The 16,469-nt window shown below is 46.3% G+C and overlaps 1 protein-coding gene across 3 annotated transcripts; it reads right to left on the minus strand.

Annotated features, from left to right (window-relative positions):
* Window positions 1-286: 286 nt before the first annotated feature.
* LOC311594654 (kinesin-like protein KIF3B) lies at window positions 287-16,201 on the minus strand. 3 transcript variants are annotated; one of them, XM_084776540.1, is made up of 9 exons: window positions 16,075-16,201; window positions 12,867-14,341; window positions 9,063-9,164; window positions 8,733-8,855; window positions 8,526-8,644; window positions 6,000-6,113; window positions 5,264-5,369; window positions 946-1,124; window positions 287-634 (listed from the first exon to the last, which is right to left on the minus strand). In XM_084776540.1, the coding sequence occupies exons 2-9, from the start codon at window positions 14,277-14,279 to the stop codon at window positions 538-540; spliced, it is 2,253 nt and encodes a 750-aa protein (XP_084632666.1). In that variant the 5' UTR covers window positions 14,280-14,341; window positions 16,075-16,201; the 3' UTR covers window positions 287-537. The 3 variants fall into 3 exon arrangements, with proteins under 3 accessions (XP_084632666.1, XP_084632665.1, XP_084632667.1); XM_084776539.1 differs by lacking the exon at window positions 16,075-16,201 and adding an exon at window positions 15,715-15,994; XM_084776541.1 differs by lacking the exon at window positions 16,075-16,201 and adding an exon at window positions 14,620-14,694.
* Window positions 16,202-16,469: the final 268 nt, after the last annotated feature.

Genomic DNA, 16,469 nt, shown 5'->3' on the forward strand with positions numbered 1-16,469 from the left:
GCCCGGAAGCTGGATTGCTGATTGTGCCATCCTGGGGCTTGGTTCCAAGTGAGATCTCTCATTTCACCTGACAAAAGCAGGCACCTGTTAGCGTTCCAGGGATCTCACTACTCAGCTCCACTGTCACTTTACACGGAGGCTCCACACACATGGGCCTAAGGAGGCCTTGACTCCATACTGTTTAACAAGAAGGGAGCCTGGTGTGAAGATGAGGTGAGAAGAGAGGAGAGGAGAGGAGGAATGGAAGGTGGGGAGGGGAGACAGAAAGAAAGCCCAATCACGGTCATTCTCTTGCTGCCCATGTGGACTTTGCACTTTATTTGACCCATGCATTTCTGAGATGCTAATTAAAGGACACTTCCCAGAAGAACTGAGTGCCAGAGCAGGACCAGCATCTTCAGGCAGATTATGTCAGCTAATCTGCAAAGAGGCCATCAGGGGAATGGTTCTGAGTTTAGGCTCAAGTCATCTCTTCAGTATTGTATGCACTCTTCTCTCAGAAGACAATGCTGTCCCATCCTGGGAGGGGGTGCTGGATTACTTGGGAACCAGCCTCCGAGACTGTGGGTAAAACTGAGATGCAGGGTTTCCTGAGGAGGAAGAGGAGGATCCTGATTTCCTGCCACCCTTGAGCCTGCAAAAGTCAAACATAGGTGGACATTACCAAGTGGCATGCACATTTGGAGGTGGCCTTCCCTCAGTGGCCTGAAAACCAGAATTCTTCGAACTGTTAACCCACTAGCCTAGACTAGCATGACCCTCTGGGCCTGGCCAAGCCACCTGCCAGGAGAGGCAGGAAACCAGAAAGGAGAGACTTGGGTGCTCAGCAAGTGTAGGTCAGAATGAGCAAGGGCTGGCACCATGGCTGCCTGAGTGCTTAGGATTAAAGTATTCATTATTATACCTGGCTCAAATGTCCTTTCAAACTCATCAGAAGCCACGCACCTGCCCTTGGGTTTTCTGTTTTCAGTGCTTTCAAAGGATGATGCATCCACCTGAATCTCATCTTCATCCTGCAGAGCTGCATCCAGTGCAGCCTGGACCTTGGGAGAAATGGCTGGGCCCTCATAGTCTTTGGTCGTCCGGCTGGGCATATCTAACTCCAAGAGCATGATGTTCTCTGCCTGTGGAAGCACAGCAGTCATCAGCAAGTACAAGGAAGCCAGACACCCTCTGAGACCAGAAATGCAAGCTACTTGGCATTAAGAGCCTCCCAGGTTGCCAGGTGTAGTGGCACATGCCTTTAACCCAGTGCTCAGGAGGCAGAGACTGGTGGATCACTGTGAGTTCAAGGCCAGCCTGGTTTACAAAGTGAGTCCAGAACAGCCAAGGCTACACAGAGAAACCCTGTCTCAAAAAACCAAGAAAAAAAAAGAGCTTCCCAGGTAATGCCAGCACTCAGGGAGACAGAGGCAAGCAGATCTCTGTAAGCTCAAAGCCAACATGGTCTACAAAGTGAGTCCAGGCCAGACAAGCCTAGATAGAGAAACCCAATTTAAAAAAAAAAAAAGGAAAGAAAGAACCTCCCAGGAGGGCTGGCGAAATGGCTCGGCAATTAAAGGTGCCTGCTACCAAGCCTAATGACCTCAGTCAAGTTCTTGGAGCCCACATGGTAGAAAGAGAATTGACTCCCACAGTTTTCCTCTGATCTTCACACACGTAATAACACACGTGAACCCAAAATGTAATAGAAAAAAATGTTTAAAAAGAACCTGTCTAGAATGACAGTTGTGTGTGCATACATTTGTGTTTGCACATGTGTGTATGGGAGCCAAATATTAGGTGTTTTCTATTGTTCAATTAAAAAAATATTTTTTGGTGCATTGGTGTTTTGCCTGCGTGTGTGTGTGTGTGTGTGTGTGTGTGTGTGTGTGTGTGTGTATTGGGGGTGTCAGATCCCCTGGAATTGGAGTTACAAGCAAGTGTGAGCTGCCATGTAGGTGCTGGGAATTGAACCAGAGTCCTCAGCCAGAGCTCTTAACCACTGAGCCATCTCATCTGTCCTAGTTTCTTTTCTGTTGTTGTGACAAACGCCACGATCAAAAACAATCTAGAGGGAGGGAGTTTTATCTTATACTTCAGATCATTTTCGATCATTGAAGGAAGTCAAGGCAGAAAGTCGAGGCAGGGCAGGGCGTGGTGGCACACCCTTTAATCCCAGCACTCGGGAGGCAGAGGCAGGTGAGTTCAAGGCCAGCATGGTCTACAAAGTGAGTCCAGGATAGCCAAGGCTACACAGAGAAACCTTGCCTCGAAAAAAGAAAGAAAGAAAAGAAAAGAAAAGAAAAGAAAGTTGAGGCAGGAACCTGAAGGAAAGCCTGCTTGGTGTTCTATGCTCTGACCAGGGGACACATTAACAGCATGGGGAGCAGTGGGAGCCATGGAGAAATGTTAGCTGGCTAACTTTCTTCTACAGCCAGGACCACCTACCTAGGGACAATGCCACAGCACTCTGGGCCCTTCTACATCAATTAATAATCAAGATAACTCCCCACAGACATGCCCACAGACCCATCTGATCTAGACAATTCTTCAAGCTGACAATTAGAGCTAACTAGGACAATATGTATGTTTAATTCTTTGGTGTGAACACAGTATCTGGTGTGTACTTAGGGTAATGCATGTTTTGAATTATTTGGTGGGGTGGAGGGGATGAGTTAAGTGTTTTACAGATGTGTGTTAGGTTTAATTTGCCTTTAACATTGCTCAGATCTACTGTTTCCTTGTTAATTATTTGAAATTGTAGTAGTGAAGCTGCCAATGGTAACATTAACTGTTTCTTCCTTCAGGTCATTGAGTCTGGTGTCATGTTTCCAGGCTTTGCAGTACACATGATTGTAAGTGCTAGTATCTTCTTGGAACCGTTTTGATTATATAATGCTCTTCTTTATCAAATAACAATTTTACCTTATTTTCTACGCAATTTATAGATTATTCTGTCTTTTGAATTCTCTTCCCTGTCTCTCTCCTCTCTAGCTGTCTGTCTCCTCTCTCCTCTCTCTCTCTTCTCTCTCTCTCTCTCTCTCTCTCTCTCTCTCTCTCTCTCTCTCTCTCATTCTCTCATTCTCTATTTTAAATGATTAAACACCAAGAGGAACAGCACCCAGTTCATCTGGCTCTGGCTTGAAGGGAAGATGATTTTTTTTTTTTTTTTTTGGCCAGGCTGAGCTATAGAATGTGATCCAGTGAAAATCTTTCACTACAAAAATAATACAGGTTGCTCACAGATAGTTGCAAAATACAATTAAGTAAAGTGAAGGAACTTTAAATTGAGTACCAGTCAGTGATAAGCACTTCACATACTCATGTATTTCACACACCAGATTTTTTAACTCGTATAAACACTTCTAGCACAAACCTTTACATTTTTGTTTTGTTTGTTTGTTGAGACATGGTTTTTATATGTAACTTTGGCTGGCCTGGAACATTTTATATAGACCAGGTTAGCTCTTAGTTACTGCATGCATGCTGGATTGCAGATATGTGCCATTATGAATAGTACAAACTGTTCTGTAACTTAGTAATACATAGTTTCTTTTGCAGAACACAGCTGTTCTGGCAAGAGAGCACATCCAAAGATCTTCTAGGTCTGTGTGATCTGGCTGGAATACAAACACGCCTTTAATCCGGGAGATGGAAGCAAACAGATCTGAGTTCAAGGCCAGCCTGGTATTGAGCAAGTATCAGGTACAGAAAAGTTTGGATCCAGGTGTGGTGACACATGCCTTTAATCCCAAACAAAAGTAAAGTTAGTTTGTAGAAAGAAGCACCCATGTTTGAAAATGATATCTAAGTGAGTGGCAGAAGGTGACGAATCAGAGATTTGACAGAATAGGATACGCCCAACTCTCATGAGAAGAGAGAGAAAAAGGGGAGCTACTTAAGGGGCAGTTTTTCAGAGAGAGAAGGCAGTTTTGTTTGGTTTGTTGTTGTTGTTTTGTGGGGGGGTTGTTTATTTTTTTTGTTTTGTTTTTTGAAGGCAGTTTTTTTTTAAACCAGGACAGTAATAGAGAGATGGGCTGCAGAGAAAGAACTCAGGTGAGGACAGAATGAGCCAGAAAATGAGAAGCCAGAAGGTTAGAGCAGAGTGCTGAGTTAGTCTGAGGCCAAGCAGAGCAATCCTGGGCTGAGAGAAGCCAGATTAAATAACTCAGCTGGGAGAAAAGTTTGAATCAGAACAGCTGAGTTTAACCAGACAACCCAGAGCCCAGAAAGAACAAGTAAGTGTGAGCTTATTAAGCAATAAGTCTCGGAGGCTGAAAACATTCTAGGCCTAGGTTAGATTATACAGAGGCTAAAAGCTTCCAGAACTAGGCCTAGGACAGCAGAAGGAGATAGCAAGCCTCCCAGACAACAGTTGAGCCAGGAGAATAAAAGTTACTTTGACAGTGTCTCCCAGTTCATCACTCACCAGCTACCTGCCTTCTAAACAACAGTACCAACTGCACAGGGAAGATGAGAGAGCTCAGTCAGAGAGGGCAGTCAGACATCAGGTATAGGGCCAGTACTCAGGAAACATGGAGAAATAGAAAATCTGTAGCACTTTATTTTGCAAAGTATTTTGGGGTAATTAAACAATGCTAAAAAATAATGTCACTTTAAGTGACTATACAACTGACATACTTGTTAAATGGAAGTAGTAGCTCCCTAGGAAAGGCCCATGACTCACCACTAAGCATCTGTATCTTTCTAAATTCCTCACAGAACTGCCAGCGCTTCCTTAACTGCTGATGTCTACCGGCCTCCACGGACAGAGTGCTTGTCCCCCATTCCTTCCTTGTCCTGAGGTTCTAAATCTCATTCTACCTTTCATGTTTTGAATCTGTGTGTAAGAGTGCAGGTGCAGGTGCACAGGTCTGTGGAGACCAGAGAACCACCTCCAGCGTCATCCTCAAGAATGCTGCTCCCCTCCTCTCAAACAGGTGTCTCATTGGCCTGGAGCTGCCAGTTGGGCTTAACTGGCTGGGATGTGAGCCCACGGTTCCTCTTGTCTCTGTTTCCCCAGAATTGGGGTTACAGGCACACCACCAGAGCTGGCAAGATGGCTTGTGAGGAAGGGTGCATGCCACCAAGCCTGTCAACCTAAGTTTTGTACCCAAGGATTCCCATGGTGGAAAGAACCAACTTCTGTAAGTTGTCCTCTGATACTTGCTGTGGCATGTGCATGCATGCCTCCTTGTTCCCACAAACAGACATGCGCACATTTTTAAAGAAATGAATATAACCTAAACAACTTTTTAAAATCCACGAATGGTCTTGTTACCCTGTATCGGGGCTCGGGCCGAGTCATCATGGACATCCGTGCACGCTGGCACAGTGGTCTCCTGTATCCCACCACAGAGACTGGTCGCTTCATCATCTGCTGGTTCCTGAAAACAGATGGCAGTGGATAAGGCCCTGCTGGGATATGCCCCACAGCCCAGGACGAGGCCAATAGTATTCAGAGAGTACCCTGATAAGTACTCCAAGCCAGAGAGAGAACTCAAGGCAGTAACTCCTGGGACTAAGACTGACAGGAGCCAGGCACTAACTGCTCAGCCTTTTGCTTGGGGTGCTGTCTGATTCAATGTAGGCTCCATGCTTCTTTTAACCTGGAAGGGATCCCAGCCACTCTCTTGTTCTCAGACAGCGGACAAACATAGCTACCAGCACTACTACTTGACAGACAGCCCCACATCCCCAGAATAGCCCAGGTGTAGACAGACAGACATACAAAATCACCCCTTTGTCCTGTGGCCTAGCACACTTCACTTAATAGGGAAAAGGAAAATCTGAGGTCATGGGAAAGGCTATAACTGACTAGCTCAAGGGTGATGAAGCCTCCCAGGTTCTAATACCATCATTGGTACCCAGCTTACACCTCCTGGGCCTGGGCCTGCCACAGCATCAGGGCTCCAGGTGTCAGTGCACTCTCCCCAGATCCCAGGGCCCAGTTCCATCTTGCAACATTCTTTCTGTTTTCCCTCCAGCAAGTCTACTTCAGGCCAACGGTGACTTACTCTAGTCTGGTTATAGGATGTAATTTCCAATGGTCTTCTTCTTCATCAAAAAAGCATCTATTCATAATTTTATTCTTCTCTTCCAAGGGAATAAAGTTTTCTATGATAAGATGCCTGTAAGAATACACATAGATGAACACAGATGAAGAATGCTCACAGAGCCAGGCAACGGCACACGCACACTCTCAGCCACCTGCCTCAGCCAGCTGAGTCTGTGATGCCATCCTGGGCTAGAATGAGGTCCTTTCTCCAGAAACAACAACAAAATAAATCAGAGTGTTGTCTATCTGTGAGCATGAATATATGGAGCAATTAGGTAAGTGACTCTGCAAACATTTTGTGAACAAGTACTATAAGCCAATATCATACACAAAACTGAGATACAAACACGAAAGACATCTGCTCCTTTCCTGATACAAAGAGTTCACAGTACAGTACTGATAGGTGCAAAGAGTCGTCTGTCCCAAGAATACAGAAAAGCCTCCTACGCAAGCATAAGAAAAGTCGGGATGTGAGTGGAGAGAGAGAACAAGAGAGAGAGAGACAGAGACAGAGAAAGAAGAATGATAGGGTGGCATAGAAGCCATCCCAGGGCAAACATCTGTAGGTGGCCTTCCACACTGCTGAATGCAGGCCAGAGATCAAATTGCTCTCCCAGCCGTGTGACTTGCTGCCCAAGCTGGAACACTATCCATTCTAATCATCCAGGTTGGTAAGAAGATGTAATAAAAGTTCCTTTGACCACCAAGAATAAAGATGAGGGGACTGGAGAAATGGCTCAGAGGATAAGAGCACAGACTGCCCTTCCAGAGGTCCTGAGTTCAATTCCCAGCAACCACATGGTGGCTCACAACCATCTATAATGTGTTCTGATGCCCTCTTCTGGCCTGCAGGTATACATGTAGACCATTGTATAAATAATAAATAATTGTTTTAAAGAATAAAGATGATTCCTAAGAAGTGTCTCTGCCTGAGCAGTGGCCAGGAATAGCATCAGACTACCTGGCAGGTGATATATGCTGCAGGGGACAATGAATAAAAGATCAGCCTGGGCTGTTCAGTGAGGTTCAGACCAACCTGGGCTACTAAGCAAGAGGAATAAAAAGAAAAATATTAAACAGGATATGGAGACCCACTAAATTACCTCTATGATTGTGAGTGCCCATATTTGCCTCCACTATTTCAAAACCTCAGGACAAATAATGACAAAGGGATGTTACTATGGGACAGACACAGGACAAATGCTCTGAAGTACAGGGAGCTAAAGGAGATATTTTTAAAACAGAGATCTTAACAGTAAAAATGGATTCCTCAAACAATTTGAAGATGTGACATTTTCTTTTTGTTTTTGTTTTTTGTTTTTAAATTTATTTATTGGGCTAGAGAGATGGTTCAGACGTTAAGAGCACTGGCTGCTCTTCCAAAGGTCCTGAGTTCAATTCCCAGTAACCACAGAGTGACTCCCAACTATCTATAATGAGCTCTGGTGCCCTCTCCTGGCATACAGGTGTACATGCAGGCAGAACGCTGTACATAATAAATAAACAACTCTCTTTTAAAATTTATTTATTATTTGTGTGCTCTATTTGCATGCCAGAAGAGGACATCAGATTCCATTATAGATGGTTGTGAGCCACCGTGTGGTTGCTCAGAAGAAACAGGCAGAGACAGGGGTAGGGAGAGAGGCAGGCAGATCTCTGTGAGTTTGATGTGGTACAACTAATGAGTTCCAGATCACCAGGACTACACCATGAGACTCTGTCTCAGAAGAGAAAAAGAAAGATCCAGATATCCATCTTGTTGGCGTGTGGGTTGGCTAAAACAGTAATATCACCTACGGAGCTGGTTTTTCATTATTGTTTGTTTTTAAGACAAGATCTCACTATAGAGACTGGACTGGGCTTATGATCTCCTGCCTTAACCTTCCAAGTGCTGAGATGACAGACATAAGTTGCTACACTTTATCACCTACAGAGCATTAAAAAAAAATACATTGCTCAGGGGCCTGGGGACATGGCTAAATTGGAGCATTTGCACAGGGCCCTGGGTTTGCTCTCCAGCACAACATAAAGTAGGCATGATGGCACATACCATCTGGACCTCAGGGCTGTCCTTGGCTACATAGCAAGTCTGAGACCACACTGGGATACATGAGACCCTGTTCCAAAAATTAAATAAATAAAGTTTTTAAAAGATGCCCAGACTTCATGAGAACAGGTACTACGGTTGATGAATACTCGGGTGTTCATTTGATCAATCAGTGATCAATCAGAAAGAGAGTTTACAATAAAAGTAATAAAAGATTCTCTCTTGAGTGACATGTGAGGAGAGAGCCTCTGAAAGGGACAAGAAGGTAAGGGTGAGGAAATGGGGAGATTGTGTGATGACTTCACAGAAGCAGACTGAAATGAAAAAATGACTTTGTCAGGAACAAGCAGGGGACAGAGGAGTGGCAGGAAGCTGGCCAGTGGTCCTCATCGTGGACCTAGTCGATGGCATCAATGGCGGGCCCTGCCAGGTACTCACTTCAGCTTGAGCTCCCTGGTGAGCTCATTCTGCGTCTGCTCCAGCTCCTGGCGCTCTTTGATATGCCCTTCTTGGAGGTCGTGGATCTCAGCCTTCACAGCCTGGAGCTTGGAGAAGAGCTGCAGCGAGGGGGAGACACAGATGAGAAAGGCTGTCCAAACCAGTCTTGCCCCGCCCCCAGGGCTCCGAGCACCTCCAGACTCCTACCTTTTTGAGCTTTTTGGACTTGATGTCTAATTCCTGCTGCAATGAGGTGTAAGTCTCTTTCAGTTCCAAGGTCTCCTCATCTCGACTTTCCATTTGCTGCTGGATTTCCCTCTCTCGACGTTTCTGAGCAACACCACAAAATTCATCAGTTTGCCTTACTCACCAAGTCTATACAATATGGGTCTGGATGCTCCTAGTCTGTCTCCAGCTAGCATGGGGCTGATAGTTCCTCTCTGTTCCCTCTGGAGCTGCTCTCGCACCACACATGACTGCTCTGTGGCCTCAGGCATGTCAGTCCACACCTTCCTCCCCATACAAGAATGCACTTACCTGCTCTGCAATCTCCTGGCGTTTGTGCTCCAGGATCTTCTGCTGCTCATTCGTATGATCTACTATATTTTTCCCTCCAACTAGCAGCTTACTCTCCATGGCCTGAGTGAGAAACAAAGTAAAATCCAGTCTGTGGTCTCTTCCAGAGACACAGGAAGGCCTGGAGGGCAGGCTCGTAACTGGCTAAGCATGATGGTGCACATCTATGGTCCCAAAATCCAGGAGGCTGAGGCTGAGGATTATCAGTTGCAGGCTAGCCTGGGCTACATATTGAGACCTTGTCCAAAAACAAAAACAAACCAACTCCCCCAGGGGCCAAAGAGATGACTCAGAGGTTAAAAAACACTGGCTGTTCTTCCAAAGGCCCTGAGTTCAATTCCCAACAGCCACATGGTGGCTCACAACCATTTATAATGAGATCTGATGCCCTCTTCTGGCGTGCAGGAGTACTTGCAGTGCAGAATACTGTAGACATAATAAGTAAATAAATCTAAAACAAAAAAAGACTAATGTCCTTTTAAAAATCTCCCCCAGAAGGCCAGGTGTGGTGGTACATGCCTTTAATCCCAGCACTCAGGAGGCAGAGGCAGGTGGATCACTGTGAGTTCAAGGCCAGCCTGGTCTTCAAAGTGAGTCCAGGACAGCTAAGGCTACACAGAGAGACCCTGTCTCGAAAAAATAAAAATCTCCCCCAAAACAAAGAAGCAAAAACCCCCTCTGGGGGGAAACTAAATACATCCTGCCCATAGAGGGATGGGACTTCACTCTAATGACACTGAAGGTCTGGCTGCTTGAGACACATGTGGCTTTTAGGGGTTTGGTGTGTTTTGTTTGTTTGTTTGTTTGTTTGTTTAACCAAGTCCTTCATTGGGTTGTTTATCCAGAGCACTAATCCCACTCTAGGCATACTAAAACATATCTGGTGTGCTACACCCAGAGATATTACTGTCAGTGAGGATTATAGGGCTCAGAGTCCACCAAGGGACACAGACTAGTGAACAGGCTTTAACCAGATGGTGTCGAATGTCATCAAGAGGAAAGTGTGAGTAATTAGTGGGAGAGGCGCCCTGAAGGCAGAGGAGTCAAGCTTTGCAGGAAGTTGGGGACAGCTTCCTGTCTGAAGGAACAGCTACACAAAAAGCCGAAGTGAAAAATAAGAGCTTGCAAGCCAGATGGTGGCACATGCCTTTCATCCCAGCACTTGAAAGGCAGACACAGGTGGATCTCTGAGTTTGAGGTCAGCTTAGTCTACAGAGTGATTCCCAGGACAGGCAGAGCTATGTACAGAGAAACCCTGTCTCAAAAAAAAAAAAAAAAAAAAAAGCCTTTAAAAATAATAATAAAAAGAAAAACGTCTAAGAAAGAAAATCCTACCCCATTTTTTTAACAAGGAGGTAGAAGAAGGAACTTAACGAAGGCAGCAAAGGTTGGTGCAAAAACCTCAGAGGCTTGTTAGGAGGGCAGGCTTGCTCCTAAGAGCCTCTGGGAGCACGGAGAGGTGTGCGGAACATGAGTGTGCACAGCCAAAGTGTTTAAGATCACACCCCTGCAACAGGAGGGATTCCTGAAAGAGGGCAGCTGATAGAGCCCAGGCACGAGGCTGCTAAGCAACAGGAAATGGGGGAAGAGGGCAAATAGCTGGGTTACAAAGGTCCTGGTGAGGCAAGAGCAAGAGGCCTTGGGACTGAGGAGACCATAAAAAGAGCAGGAAGAAGAGCAAGCAGGGACAAGTCCTAGGAATCTAGCCTCAGTGGGGTCAGGAAGGCGGAAGCCTCTGCTGACGGCTGTGAGAGGCAGAAGGCTATCAGCAGGTTTTACAGACTGAGAGCCAACAACATGGAGATGCAGCCGAGGCCAAGGGAACAAAAGTCCTGAAATCAAAACCTCCATGGCCTTGCTCCTAAGGAAACCTCAACTAGGACTGGCCACGTGGTGGTACACCTTTAATCTCAGCACTCATGAGCCAGAGGCAGGCTGATTTTCTTCGAGTTCAAGGCCAGTTTGATCTAGATAGCAGCGCCAGGCCAACCAGAGCTACACACAGCGAGACCACATCTGGGGGTGGGGTGGGAGAATGTGTATGTATTTTATAGAAGAAATTAAAGTTTGTATAGATTCAGTAAGGAAGAACCCAATACTTCAGAGGAATTCTGGCTTGAAGCAATTGGTGACCACCTCAGACCTCTGGGGCCACCTCTGCGGTCTCCTTGGCCACTAAAGCCCACTGGGATCCCAAAGCTGGACTCCCAAGGGAACAGTACACTGAACTAGCTGAGGAGTCTCTACACTCTCTAATAACACCCAGCACAAAGAAAAGCAAGGCAGACATCAGGAAGCATATCAGCCCATAGGGTCCAGAGGCCCCTATAAGCGAGCAGCACAGAGGCTGGGAGGGAGGGCAGGGGGAAGAGCTGGGGGGGAGGGGCGGGGTTGGTAGAACTAAGCAGCAGTACTTGGCTACAGTACAACCAGGGTTTATACAACTACGGTACTGAGCTAAAAAAATCACACAAAGACACTGCTTTACTCCCAGCAGTATTCAAAAGTTAGTTGGCCAATCGCCACTGTCGGTAGGATAGGGAGTAAAGTGGGCGCTTCAAAAGATTCACTCTGGAATCTAAGTGTGCCAGCAAGAAGCCTGCATGGACATAGTCTCCTGCAGCCAAGCACAAGCGCAGACACAGCCAACTAGGAAATGGCCCACACTAAGAGGAGAATGGAGCCAAGTGCAGTGGCGCACATCTGTAATCCCAGCCCTCGGGGAAGCAGAGGCAGGCAGATCTCTGTGAGTTCAAGGCCAGCCTGGTCTACAAAGTGAGGGCTGTTACACAGAAAAAGCCTGTCTCAAAACACCCAAGCCCCCCCCCAAAAAGAGGAGAATGGAACATTACAGAATATTCCGAACAGTAATAGTGATGGACACAACTACAGGCATCAGTACAGATTCTTAGGGACAGAACATGGGTAAATAAAAGCAAAATGTGGCAGCACCTTAAGTAACAGCCTTTGTGAAACTAGATAGATGAACTGAAACAAAGACAAGCGAGATAACAGCCCTTGGCTCCAGGATGGGTGGCCTTGGGGAAGTAAACACGGGAGCACCTAAGGAAACGGCAGCTGAGCCTGTGGCCCAACTGGTAGATTGTTTGTCCCAACAACAACAATACAGGGCTTTGAGCCACAGAACCACACCAAAAAAATGCATGGTGGCACATGCCTGTGCTCGTTCTTGGCTACTATCAAGTTCAAGGCCAGTCTGGGGTACATGACAACCTGTCTTCAAAAAAAAAAATCCCATTACTTGGTAGACTGAGACAAGAGAATTGTTGTGAATCAGGGACAGACTGGATTACATAGGAACACCCTGATTCAAAAGTTAAAATGAACAAACAAAACAAAACAGAAATATCAAATAATTTTTAAAAAACACTTTCTTTTAGAGAGGGAGAAGGAAGAAGAAGAAGTAGGAAGAGAAGGAGGAAGAGAAGAAGAAGAAGAAGAAAAAGAAGAAGCCTAGGTATTAGTTTTATTGCTGTCCTTCATACAGTGTACATACATGACAATTATAATGAGTATAATTTGGTTTTTACTTTTATTAGCCGGGGGAGGAGGGTGAGGTTACACTCACTCTGTGGCTGGCTCTTCTGGAACTTAACTTACTATGTAGGCCTTACAAGAGAGCAACCAGCCTCCTGGGTGCAGGGGTTAAAGACGTTTGTTACTGTGCCAAGTCCCCACTGCATCATTTTCTTGATCAAAGAGAAGGCACTGAAAGGGAAAGGGGACTAAGGAAGGATACGGTACCTTGATCTTGGCATCCAGCATCTCCACAGCATCCTTCTCCCGCCGCAGGTCCTCCATCTTTTTCTCCTTCTCCTTCAGCAGCCTCATCTTCTCCTCTGCAACCAAGCTGTGGTCCTCTACAATGGCCCGCTTCTCAATCTCCAGTTTTTCTTGCTGTTTTCGCCAGTAATCATCCTTATCATCGCCTTCCTCTTCACCCTCTTCTCCTTCCTCCTCCTCCTCCCCCTCCTCTTTCCCGCCCCCACCACTGCCACCACCTTCTCTCCGTTTCTCTCGCCTCTTCCTCCTGCCAATGGAACGTTTTTCCAGCTGGGCCTTGAGCCGAGCAATTTTTTCTTGGAATTCTCGAAGCAGAGCGTCCTTTGGGTCCTCGTTAACCCTTGGCTTGTTCTTAATGTTTTTGGCACGGTTGGCATATCTCAAAGTGGTCAGGGTCTCTTCTACATTGTAAGAGGCAGGCCCCACGTTGGCTACCATCACAGTTTTGGCATTGCCACCAAGGGAATCTTGGAGAAGCCTGGTCAGCTTTGAGTCTCTGTATGGAATATGGGTGCTTTTGCCATCTACCAGGGCAGAGATAACGTTACCCAAGGCTGAAAGGGACAGGTTGATCTTGGTCGCTTCCTTCAGTCTTTCCCCTTGGGCTCCGGTCTTGGCTTGCCGCTCGCTGCCAGCAAGATCCACAAGGTTCAGTTTTCCTACCCGGATGTGGTTTTCCCCGTCCAGGCCCACCTCGCTGCATTCAACTGTGATGACCAAGATGGCGTGCGACCGTGAGCTGTGCTCGTTCATGTTGGTGGCACCAACAGACCGGTTTTGGTTTCCCACATTCATCACATGCTCTATCTCCTTCACGCTCTTGGTGACGAAGGACGACAAATCCTTCACGTACACTCCAGTATCAGGTCTCTCTTTGAGCTTCAGCCTTTTCGTCTGACCCTTTGAGAGCAGGTCTCGGATCTCTTCCTGATAGATCTCTAAGTAAGATGCCCTGACCAGGTACTGCTGATTCTGCGATCGAGAGATGTGGGTGAAGATGTGATGAAATGAATTGTGGATGACCCCTCTTTTCTCAGGGTCACCACGGACTCCCTCCATGGTGTAAGTTTTCCCAGTTCCCGTTTGTCCGTAGGCAAAAATTGTGCCGTTGAAGCCCTGCAGGACAGAGTCCACAAGTGGCCGGAATGTCTCATCATATAGTTCAAACTGCTTGGCGTTCCAATCATAGACCGCGTCAAAAGTGAAGGTCTTGGGCATCTCGTGGGATGCGCCTTTGGGGTTCTTCACAGACACCTGGCCCAGCTTCATATCCACATCTACCACCTTGTCATAGGATGCGGCCTTTTCTTTGTCATTCATGGGCCGACAACGGACCACCACCCAGACTGACTCTGAGCTTTTTAACTTGGACATGACGAACTGACTAGCTTAGCCTTGAGGGCTGTGAATCCGAAATGGCTCAGGGTGTTATGGTCCTTGAAAAGAGACAAAAGTCGTGTAAGCATGGTACAGTTGAAAGCAGTGGGCACACAAATCATCTTTACTTGCTAACCTTCTGATAGCCATTTTTAATCATTTTAGTACGCTGAGTATTTCTTCTCATGGGACCTTAACCAGCTTCAGTAGTAAAAAGACTAGCCCACTAATTCTTTTTGTTTTGTTTTGTTTTGTTTTATTTTTCACGACAGGGTTTCTCTGTGTAGCCTTGGCTGTCCTAGACTCTCTTTGTAGACCAAGCTGGACTAAAACTCACAGAGATACGCCTGCCTCTGCCTCCCGAGTGCTGGGATTAAAAGCATGCACCAAGACGCCAAGCCTCCAGGCAACTGTCAACTGTCAACTCTCGCCTCCTCCTCGTCTCCAGGAAGTCCCGCCTTCCACTCCTGTCCTTCTGCCCAGCTGATTGGCTAAACAGTGCTTTATTGACATTCCTCCACAGACGACAGAGGTCACTAACTGGTCACGTTCTACATGAAATGGTTTTTGTTTTTTAAAGTATATGTGTGGTCATTGAGGCCACAGCTTTGTATATGCTATGGAAGTGCTTTACTACTGAACCACACTCCCAGGCCTCAGTTTACATTTTATTGACTGGTGTGGTGTTTAAAAACAATAAATAGATAGATAGATAGATAGATAGATAGATAGATAGATAGATAGATAGATAGATAGACAGATAGATAGATAGATAGATAGATAGATAAAATAAGGGAGGCTGGGCATGGTGGTGCACACCTTCCCCAGCACTCAGGAAGCAGACAGATCTCTGTGAGTCTGAGGCCAGCCTGATCTACAAAGTTCCAGATCAGCCAGAGCTACAGTTAGAACCTGTCTCAAGAAAATAAAAAATAAAACAAAGGAGGGCCAGTGAAATGACTAGTTGGGTAGATGCTTGCTGTCAAGTCTGACAACTTTAGTTTCAGTCTCTGGAACCTACCTTGTAAGTGAGAGGATGGACTCCCAAGGGTCGTCTCGACCTCCACACATACAAAACGACAGCCACACGCACACACACACAAACTCAAACTCACAAACATATCCATACACAATAAATATAACTTTTTTAAAAAAAAGCCTGGAGTCGATTTATAGACCAGGCTGGCTTGTAACTCACAGAGATCTGCCTGTCTCTGCCTCTCCGAGTGTTGGGATTACAGGTGTAACAAGCCACCACACCAGGCTAGCCGCCCCCTTTTTTTTTCCCAAGAGGCTGAGACATGCAGAGCTCTGTGAGTCAAGAAGAGCCTTGTCTACATAGTAAGTTCTAGGCCAGCCAGGGTTACATGGTGAGATCCTGTCTCAAAGAAAACAAATAAAGAAAAGGATGACAAGATACAGCCCTACACACCTGTGCTTAGCTGTGGGCATCCCAGGCTCAGCCTGCAGCATCAGAACCCTCAGCAGCTGCAGCTTCTCCACATGCTCACGTCCTGGTAGAACCTTGCCTATGTGCAGAAAGAAACATCAAGGATGCTCCCTTTTTTGTTTTTGAGACAGGGTCTCACGTAGTCCAGGCTGGCCTCAAACTCATTATATAACTAAGGCCAGCTTCAACTTCTCATTCTGCTGCCTGCTGTGGAAGTCTTGGTGAGATGTAAACATGGTTGTGTTTCAATCTCAGGTGTGGGATATGGAGGCTGCTCCAGTCCATCCACAGCTGATGACTGCCTCCTGAGAGGGCACGCGATGTTTGTCAGCTGGAAATTACCTCATGCGGGTTGATTGGTCTTTACCAGTGGGGAGTAAAAGCCACCTAGAGAGAGACTGGGGGCTCTGAGGAAGGAGATGCTTCCCCCTGCTGCTTCTGGTTGCTGTTGACGGAGTTTGATGAGAAGTTAGAGATCTCCTGAAATGAGGATTGGACTTGCCCCCCAAGGAACCCAAGGAACCTAAACAGCAGAAAGTAGCTAAAATAAATAAATAAATAAACAAACAAACAAACAAACTATGCCCCTTCTTTTTCTCCTATCTGGTGTTGGGTGTTGGGAGGGGTTGGAGTGGAGTAGGGAGAAAGCGATTTAAAGAATAAAAATAGTTTTTAAGGCCAGGCATGGTGGCACACGCCTTCAATCCCAGCACTTGGGAAGCAGAGGCAGGTAGATC

This window comes from Acomys minous, assembly GCF_964271855.1.
Source record: "Acomys minous genome assembly, chromosome: 3".
Lineage (NCBI taxonomy): Eukaryota > Metazoa > Chordata > Mammalia > Rodentia > Muridae > Acomys > Acomys minous.